Source organism: Rhizophagus irregularis, chromosome 2, assembly GCF_026210795.1.
Source record: "Rhizophagus irregularis chromosome 2, complete sequence".
In the NCBI taxonomy this organism is placed as follows: domain Eukaryota; kingdom Fungi; phylum Glomeromycota; class Glomeromycetes; order Glomerales; family Glomeraceae; genus Rhizophagus; species Rhizophagus irregularis.
Genome location: NC_089430.1, coordinates 3,362,422 through 3,371,990, shown reverse-complemented (window position 1 = coordinate 3,371,990; position 9,569 = coordinate 3,362,422). Strand labels below are relative to the sequence as shown.

Genomic DNA, 9,569 nt, shown 5'->3' with positions numbered 1-9,569 from the left:
TTAAATAATTAATTAACCATATTTTTAAAAAATAGTATTCTATAAGATAAATTTTTGAACTATATTTTATATTTTAATATATATAAAAAATAGAATAAAAACTTGTAATCTTTTTATTTATTAGTTACTAATTATAATATTTGTTAAAATACATTATAATATTTACTAAAATACTTATTAAATAATTATTAATAAAACTTATTGAATATAAGATTTATAAATATTAATTTAAAATATTAAAAAAGGATTTAATTTTTTAAATACTTAATAAATAATTAAATTTAATATTATTAAACATTTATTTTTTTATTGTTTAATAAGTATAAAATCTTTAAAGTTTAGGTTTTATTTGATTTAATTTTGTAATACACTTATTAAATATTTATTAAATATAAAATATATTAAAAATTATTTATAAATACTAATTTAAAATATTAATAAAATATTTATTTTTTTTATAAGATAATAATAGGATATAGAAGCAATCTTATAGATAGAAAACTGATTTAAAATTTTAGTAAATTAGTTATATAATAAATGATTCTGTATTTTTATATATAAGAGAAATAGAGAATATCTAAAAATTATATTATTTTCTAAAAGAAGAAAGAGGATTAAGATTATGATGATGTTATATATTTTTAGATATTTGTAGTTAATATAATTCTGATTAGAATTATATTTTAATTTTGCATTTCTTAAAATGAATAATAACATAAAAAAGAGGAAAGTCAAAAATCTTAAAATTTAAATTATATTATTTCTGGACATTTCTTAATTAATAAACTCATAAATAAGAAATAATTGTTTTATTTATTACTTAATAAATATAAATTTTAATATTTATTAAATATTTATTATTTAATAAATATATATATTTATTAATAGTATAAATAATATTGATTGGGTCCCGTGATCACCAGACATTGAAGATAGGGCCTTTATGGCTAAGATGACCCGTTACTAAACGAAGTCTACCTACGGAGTCAAACGATCACTCAACAGTGCACACGTAAGGTACTACCGGTATGATGAGTGGTTTGTAGTTTAATTATATTAGAGTAGTTATTAAGAAATTTTACTTTGTATATATCTTTTTATTTTTTACTTTAATAAAACTGCAAATGCGCTGCGGAAAAAAAAAATAAATAAATAAATAAATAAATAAGGGCAGTGACATTTATTACGTAATATTTTAGGGGGTGAGAGGGTATTTAAAGGTCATATAACATATAAGTGTAACGTAAGATTTCTCATATTACATGGGGGTGGGGGAGTATGGGCTTATAGTAAATGGATATTACGTAATAAATATCACTGCCCTAAATAATATTGATATTTAATATAATTTTTTTTTAAATAATATATTTATAAATATACTTTTTATCAAAATAATAAAATACTAATTAAATTTATTTTAATAGACGTAATGTATTTTAACAGATGTAATTAATTCATAATAATTTTATAATAAATAGTGAATTATTAGTCTGTTCGCTGAAATATGACATAATTAATTAGTGGAAAAGTATATTTATAAATTTAATAAACTTTTATTTTTAATTTATTTTGAAAATTTTTTTAATTATATTTTTCTTATATAAAAAAACTTTTATTAAACTATTATTTTTCTATTTATTTAATTTTTAATTTATATTAAATTTCCATAAAAATTAATTAAAGAATTTAATATTTTTTTTGCATATGTAATATATCACTTTTTTACTTACTTCTTTCTTTTTGGCAATTTTTATATAATAATTTGCTAATACCAAATTTTTTAATTTTTTTAATTATTTAAATATATATAATTTTTATATATAATTGAAAATTTTATTAGTAAATTAAAGTTAAATTAAAAAGAAGGTATTAAACTTTAGTTATTTTTTATAGATATTTATTAGCATCTAGTATGACCTTAAAAAAATCCTTTTAAGTGATATATAACTTTTTTGTTTCTATAAATATCTATTATTTGATTAGATTTTGTATAACTATTAAATATTCTAAAACACATATATACCTAGAAGAATATCAAATTAGTGAAATTACTGATTACTTTATATATAAGGATTTTCAGTAAAAATACCTTAAAGTATATCTATTAGTCTTGAACACTATTTAACCATAAAAAATATTATATAGTCAAACCTTTATATAATAATATATTAGGATATATAATATTAAAGTTATACTAATATTTTTATATTTTTATATATAATAAAAAAATAAAATTTTATTAGTATATCAAATTTTTAATAATACCGTAAAATCTTGAATTTAAGCACCTACTGAATTTAAGCACCTCTGTCACTTTTGCCGCAATGTCTGTATAAACTAAAATCTAACACCTCTAAATTTAAGCACCTCCAAATATAAATTTTACGGTATAAAATTGCATAATACGATATATCAAAATTTTATTTTTTTTTAATAATTTTTTTAAAAAATTTTTTTGGCATAGCAAAATTCTTTTATACATCAGCGTTAATTGATAAAATTTTTCGCAAATAATAATAAAATAACTATATAAGCACAAACCATTTTTAATTTATTTCATCCTTTTTTAAGTTAAAAACATTTATTTTGGCCTTTTTTAAAGACACTTCTTTACAATTTCCCTTTAAGTTAGTCCAAAAAAAATATTTTTCTTATTGTGGGAATACCTGACAACTTTGACGAACAGACTTAATTAATATTAAGGTAAATTAGAAAGGAAAAGGGTATAGATTAAGAAATGTAAATAAGAAATGTTCTAAACTTTAACATTTCTTTCTTCTTTTTAAGGAACGCCAAAGTGTATACGTGCTGCCCAAATTATTTTGGGATGCGTAATTATAATTTGGGATGTCATAATTCATTCGGTTTATATATAATTTACTATGTAAAGTGCCAAAATAATTTGGGATCGCCATATGAGCTTACACATATCACGTAATATTCATTTTATTATAAACCTTACCCCCCCCCCTGTTAGATTTTATAACCAATCAAATTATAATATTTATAAATCATATGATTTAAATAAGTGTAACGTAAAATTTTAACTACCCCCCTCCCCCCCTATAATAATTACATAATATGTGTAAGCTCCCTAATTGAATTTGGGATTTTACTTATAATTATGGCAATCCAAAATAATTTGGGTGGCATGTATACCAGCGGCACTAACTTCTTGGAACTTAAATGGACTGAAAGGTAAATTAAATACTTGTTTTTTGTTTAATTTAAGTTTGAGTTTTTTTTAATATTTTCTTTTGTATTAAGAACAGCTTTGGATTTTTCGAATTGAGTGTGATGAGATTATGCTGAACTATGACAATAAACTCATTGACAATATCGAAATGAATGTAAGAAAATTTTTTATTTGGTTATTTAATTGCAGACAATTTCAACATCATCACCTAACTCTTCTAAATTTTCTTTTTCATACTTAGCGATCAATCTATCAATTTCTTTATAGACCATATTATCCTCTGACCTATCCAATAAATTTGAAATAGAACATTTTTTAAATGAATTAAAAATAATTTGATCTGAAATGGCATCCCAAGATCGTTTGACCCATCCACATACTTTACTTATCCTTGCTTTTTTTAAGTTACCCCCTTCAGTTACACCTGAACTACCTTTACACATCCATTTGTGCCATTCTTTTCGTAAATTATCTTTAAAAGGTTTGTTTATTGATACGTCTAATGGTTGACATACACTAGTTAATCCTTCAGGAATAACGGCTAATTGAAAATTATGTTGTTTAAATTTAGCTTTAACACTTTCTTCCAAGTGACCACGAAAAGAATCATACAACATCATAGCAGGTTCTTTTGACAAATTTTCAGACATCTGAATTTTAAATAAAAAATCAATGTAATTCTTCATTAAGTCTGAAGTCATCCAACCTTTATCTTGAAACTAACAAATAACACCTTTCGAAATAACTTCACCTCTTGGAAGTTGTTTATCTTTAAAAATACATATTGGTGGATATTTTGTTCCATCTATAAATAAATACAATGAACTTATTAATTTGATATATAAAATAATTAAAGTAAATATAAAAAAATAAAAAAATAAAACTTCTTACCTGCAGAACAAGTTAGAACTACGGTAAAATGATTTTTATCATTTCCAGTAGTACGAATATGCACTGTTTTATCACCCTTATTATTAACAGTTATATTTCCTGCCATGTCAAACCACACAGGAGTTTCATCCATATTAAAAATACTATTCAAATCAAAATTATATAGTGTTCTCAGTCTTATAATATATTGTCTAAATTCATCTAATTTTTCTTCTAAATCTTCAGGCAATTTTTGAGAAATTTTGGTTTTTCTCCTTAATGACAATCCAAATCGTTTCATAAAAGAATTAATCCAAAAAAGATTCCCTTAGAATTCATACTCTCCCGCTAGATATAATGCTTGAATTGAAGATTCTTTAAGAATTTTACACATTTGTAATCTTATGGAGATATAATTAACAGCAAACCCTTTTTTCCAATGTTCTATTATCCAACTATATAAAATCTTTTCTGCTTCAGGATAAAAGGCTTTTCTTCCTGAAGTTCCAGAACGTTTTTTCTTTTTATTTTCCTCTTCCCATTTAGAACTTTGTCTTATCCATCTTCCTACCATAGGTGCGTCTAAATTAAAATGCTTTGCTGCAGCATTTCTTCCATTTTCTTGGGCATACTTAACTACTATTAATTTTTCTTCAAGTGAATATGATATACGTTGTCTTACATCCACTTTTTTACGCGTCATTTCTACTAGAAATATTGTTAAAACACGTGAAGAATTTTTGAAAGAAATAGGGGTAAGATGTACGTTAATGTACGTTGATTAAAAAAATTAATAGTAAAATCAAAATTAAGCACTATTACCAATTTTGTCTATCACATGACTGCAAAAAGAGAGTGCTTAAATTCAAGATTTTACGGTATATTAATATATTAAATATCAGTATATTAAAATTAAACTGTATTTTATAAAGATTTAAAAGTCTAAAAAAATCAAAATATTATATAAGCATCCTAAGTTTAAAATCTTTTAATTTTATCAGAAAAAAAGACTTGTTTTAAAATTCTGCTTACTATTAAAATATATTATTAGTGAAAATTTTACTTTTATATGAAACCTTACTTTAAAATTTCTTTAAATTTAATTGGTTAATTAACTAAAAGAAAAAAAATTATAACAATGTAACATAAAATTTCCTTTTATAGTAGAATCTTTAAAGAGTTTTATATGTAAACCTTACCTTAGAAGCTTAGACCATAGAGTGATCTATCTTAATAGTAAGCAGGATCCTCTTATTTCTTATTGATATAAAGTATTAAATCTAGTTAGACAAAATTTTTTTTATATTACTTAATCACTGATATATTACTATATATAAAAATCTTATTAGTCTTATAGAAAAATACCAGAATGAAAATTAGTTATTTAGCAAGAAATAGCTGAATAAGTATGATTACTAATTATAAGCAGTTAGGTATTTTTCATGAGTAATTAGTTATTAGCTAATTCTGAGTTAATAAAATTTCATAGTAGTTTTTTCTGATCCTAAATTAGTAAAATTTTATAGGCAGTTTTTTTTAACTTCAGGTCAATAAAATTTTATAAACCATTTTTTTTTAATTGGAAACCTTTATATATTGAATAATTAGTAATTTAATATTCTTTTAAGTATATATACAGTATATTCCAAAATACTTAATAATCAATGTTATGATATCTGCAGCCTTTTTTGGTTATCTCAAATATGTTTGCGTTCTGTCTGTACTCTTCTATAACTTAAAAAACTCTAAAAATTATATATATTTATGTATAATTAGATGTTAAATATTTTTGCTGAATATTGAACAAGGTTATTATAGAAAAATTTCAAGGGATTATCATTTTTTTTTTATATAACATATTCTGAATATTGTCCTGTAATAACACTGCTTAATAGCTATACAAAATCCAATTAGATATAAAGATAACAAAAAGTCATATGTCAATAATGAATTTTGAAAAGGTTTTTTTAAAGTTGTAAAAGCTAATAAATACTCATAAAGGATGGTTAGAGTCTAGTATTCTTCTTTTAATCCTATTGTTTAATAAATTTATAATAAACTTTATAAAATTATATAATAGAAATATAATAATAAAATAATTCTTTTTGATATATAATATTATTAATATTTATTATATTTAATAAATAAATTAATTATAAATATTATTACTAATAAAAGTTTTTTAAAATTATTATTATATAAATTATAAAATAAATATCAATTATTACTAATTACTATTAGGGCATGCCAGAAATCAGCTGATTTTTTTTAATTAGTAGCTTTGAATCCACTCCTATCTGATTAAATCTGATTGGTTAAAAAAATTTTTATTATTAATATATATAATAATTAATATTATACAATTATTTTGGCTTCAAGTGATTCAATTTAAACAAACTTCTTTTTTGTTTTATAAAGCTAAATTTTTTAAAGCTAAATGAGAGCTATAAATTAAAAAAAAAGTTTATTAAAATTGGGTCACTAGAAGTCAAAATAATTGTATTATAGCAATTATATATAAAAATAATTAATTGCCGATCCGCATGTGATCGATAGAATTTATATAATAAAATGCGGCGCAACATTTATATATAAGCCATGTCGATCATGTTTTTATATCAAATAAAATGCAACCATATTGTTATACAATTACGTAATTTAACACCTGCAATATACGTTTAAGATCTTAAAAAAGAAAAAAAAATTTTTTTATAAAAAGTTTTTTTTCTTTGCAGTTTATAAAGTTTCATATGTGGAAAACGGAGATTTCATAGTATTTACTACTATTTTACTTCTATGGTATAAACGATTTCTAGCTCTTTAACTTTTCTTTGACACTTATAAAACTTTTTTTGATTATTATTTCTGTCAACTATTACATTTTTAATAACACTACGCACTTTTATATCTCTTTTTCTTTCACAAATATGTCCAGTTTGTAAAAAATATGAATATAATGAAATATATGAATAATAAAAGGACTTTTATTAAGTTTTAGCGTAATCTCAAAATAGGAATAGTTATCTTGAATTTTTTTTTAAAAAATAATAAACAAGTCATATAAATATGGACATAATAATGAAGTTCTGATATAATAGCGCCAGTTGCAATAAGTTTTTTTGGAGTTATGTATGTATTTGACGTTATTGTTTCTTGGGGAAACAGAGATTTCAAACGGCATTTTTTTTATTAATTAACATAACGCCACATTTTACTATGTAAATTCTATCGATCACATGCGGATCGGCAATTAAATTATTTATATAGCATTTATATTTAGATATATAAATATCATATAATATATATAGACCTGATTTGAACTTGACTCCCCCCACCTTCTTTCAAATTAGCTAATTTCTGGTATACCCCTAATAATAAAAATATATAATTTATGTTATAATTAATTTTTATTTTTATAATAAAAAAAAATAACTTTTTTAAAAGTTTATTTGGTTTATTTTTATTTGTATTTATTTTATAATACATTTTATTTTTTACTTTTTAAAGTAAATTATATAATTTCTAATTTAAAAAATTTTAAATATATAATTGGAAAAATAGTAATATTTATAATTTTGAGATTACATAATTTTACTAAATATTAAGTAATGTAAATTTATATATATAAACAAATATTTTACTAGTAATAAATTATATTTAATTAGTTATTACTATTAATAAAATAGATAACTGATAGATATTATACTATATAAATTTTCTAATAATAGTATATTATTTAAAAAAGTAATACTTATAATATAATTATTAAAGAAAAAAAAAATAGCCAAAATTTTACATTATATTTAATAAAATCATATAATTTATAGAAAATTGCTACATATCACCTGCGGTGATCATCACCGGTGTTATATAATTAGATTTTAACTTTATTTACTGATGATCATCACTGGTAATTATTTTTGCGTAATCTTACTACTAATGATATAGTTCGCTTTATCACGTAACTTATTCCATCATTATTTGTTTCGTTAAGTTATTCTTTTCCCAAATGCTTTTCATAAACGCGTTTCCCATAAACACTTTCTTTCTAGACACGTCTTTTCTTTAAGCTTCATAGTTAGCATCTGAAAAAAAATTTGAAGTTAGATATCAAAGTTTAACAAGTTAGTAAATTTTATAGAACTAATACTTACTTTATTTTACAAAAGAAGTAACTAACTTGATTTTCCCACAAATACTCTTTCCAATTTTTTAGGTTTTTAAGCTTCTTTTTCAGTTGTCTTCACGGCCAGTCTTATAAACAACTTTAAAGTTAGATATCAGTCACTATAATATTGATAATCAACCTATAAATTACGAATATTAATTATGAATAATGAATATCAAAACCAACTATTTAACCTTCAACTGATGGATTATGAATATCAAGACCAAGGCCAACCATCATCTGATCAGCTGATGGATTATGAATATCAAAATCAGGACCAGCTATCATCTTATCTCCAGCTAATGGATTACGAATATCAAATTTAAGGCCAATTATCATCTGGTTTTTAGCTGATGGATTATGAATATCAAAACCAAGGCCAATTGCTTCAATTGATGGATTACGAATATCAATATCAAGGCCAACCATCTGACCAATTTCATCTAACAAATAAAGGAAAGCAAGTAACGGTATCTTTAGATATAATTACTGAACCTGATTGTGAACAAAATAATATGAATGGTAATAATAATATAGCTAATATTAATAATACAACAATTACAACTGAAATATTAAATGTTAACGATACCTTCAAAGATTGGAATGCAGTTGAAACTGCTGTTAATAGTACGTTTGCAAAAAACAATGGTTTTGTTGCTATTAAATTTCGTAAAGATCTTGACATTATTGATAAAACTATTACTCATCGTCGTGTTTATCAATGTTGAAAAGCTGAAATTAATAATCCAAAAAAAGTAGAGGATATTACATTACATCGTGAGAGTAGTTCAACTAAAACAAACTGTCCTTGTCAAGCTAACTTCTATTTTAGCAAACGTGCTGCTGATATACATCTTATGAAGTTTAACAATAGCTATAATCATCAATGTGATCCTATTTCAATAGAGTTAGCTCCTAAAAACTTACGCTTTCCACAATCAATTTTAGATAAAATTGAACATTATACTACAAAGGATAACCTAAGTGCAGGATAACAATATGATCTTCTTGTTCATGAGTTTCCACAGTACCATATTAAAAAAAAAACCTCTATAACGCAATCCAAAAGTTTCGAGGTGTTCGGATTCATGACGAAACTGATGCTGCTACAATGTTCCTATATCTTTTAAACAATATGAAGAAGATCCTAATTATGTAGTAATATCACGCTTAGAAAGGCTATCTAACGAACTTACCAGTCTTTTTTGGTTAACAAGTAAACAGCGTAATGAACTTTGGCCTAAGTTTTATGATGTTGTCATTCATGATAATACGGCAAAAATGAATAGATACGAAATGACGCTAAGCTTGTTTGTTGGAATTGACAATAATTTT

At 22.6% G+C, this 9,569-nt stretch overlaps 2 protein-coding genes across 2 annotated transcripts; both read right to left on the bottom strand.

Annotated features, from left to right (window-relative positions):
- Positions 1-3,915: 3,915 nt before the first annotated feature.
- On the bottom strand, positions 3,916-4,769 carry OCT59_012099 (uncharacterized protein; the record flags this gene model as incomplete). Its single annotated transcript, XM_066134233.1, has 3 exons — positions 3,916-4,001; positions 4,088-4,341; positions 4,408-4,769. The coding sequence occupies 3 exons, from the start codon at positions 4,767-4,769 to the stop codon at positions 3,916-3,918; spliced, it is 702 nt and encodes a 233-aa protein (XP_065989518.1).
- A 3,654-nt stretch (positions 4,770-8,423) lies between these two features.
- On the bottom strand, positions 8,424-8,663 carry OCT59_012098 (uncharacterized protein; the record flags this gene model as incomplete). Its single annotated transcript, XM_025311556.2, has 1 exon — positions 8,424-8,663. One exon carries the CDS (start codon positions 8,661-8,663, stop codon positions 8,424-8,426), a length of 240 nt encoding a protein of 79 aa, XP_025170442.2.
- Positions 8,664-9,569: the final 906 nt, after the last annotated feature.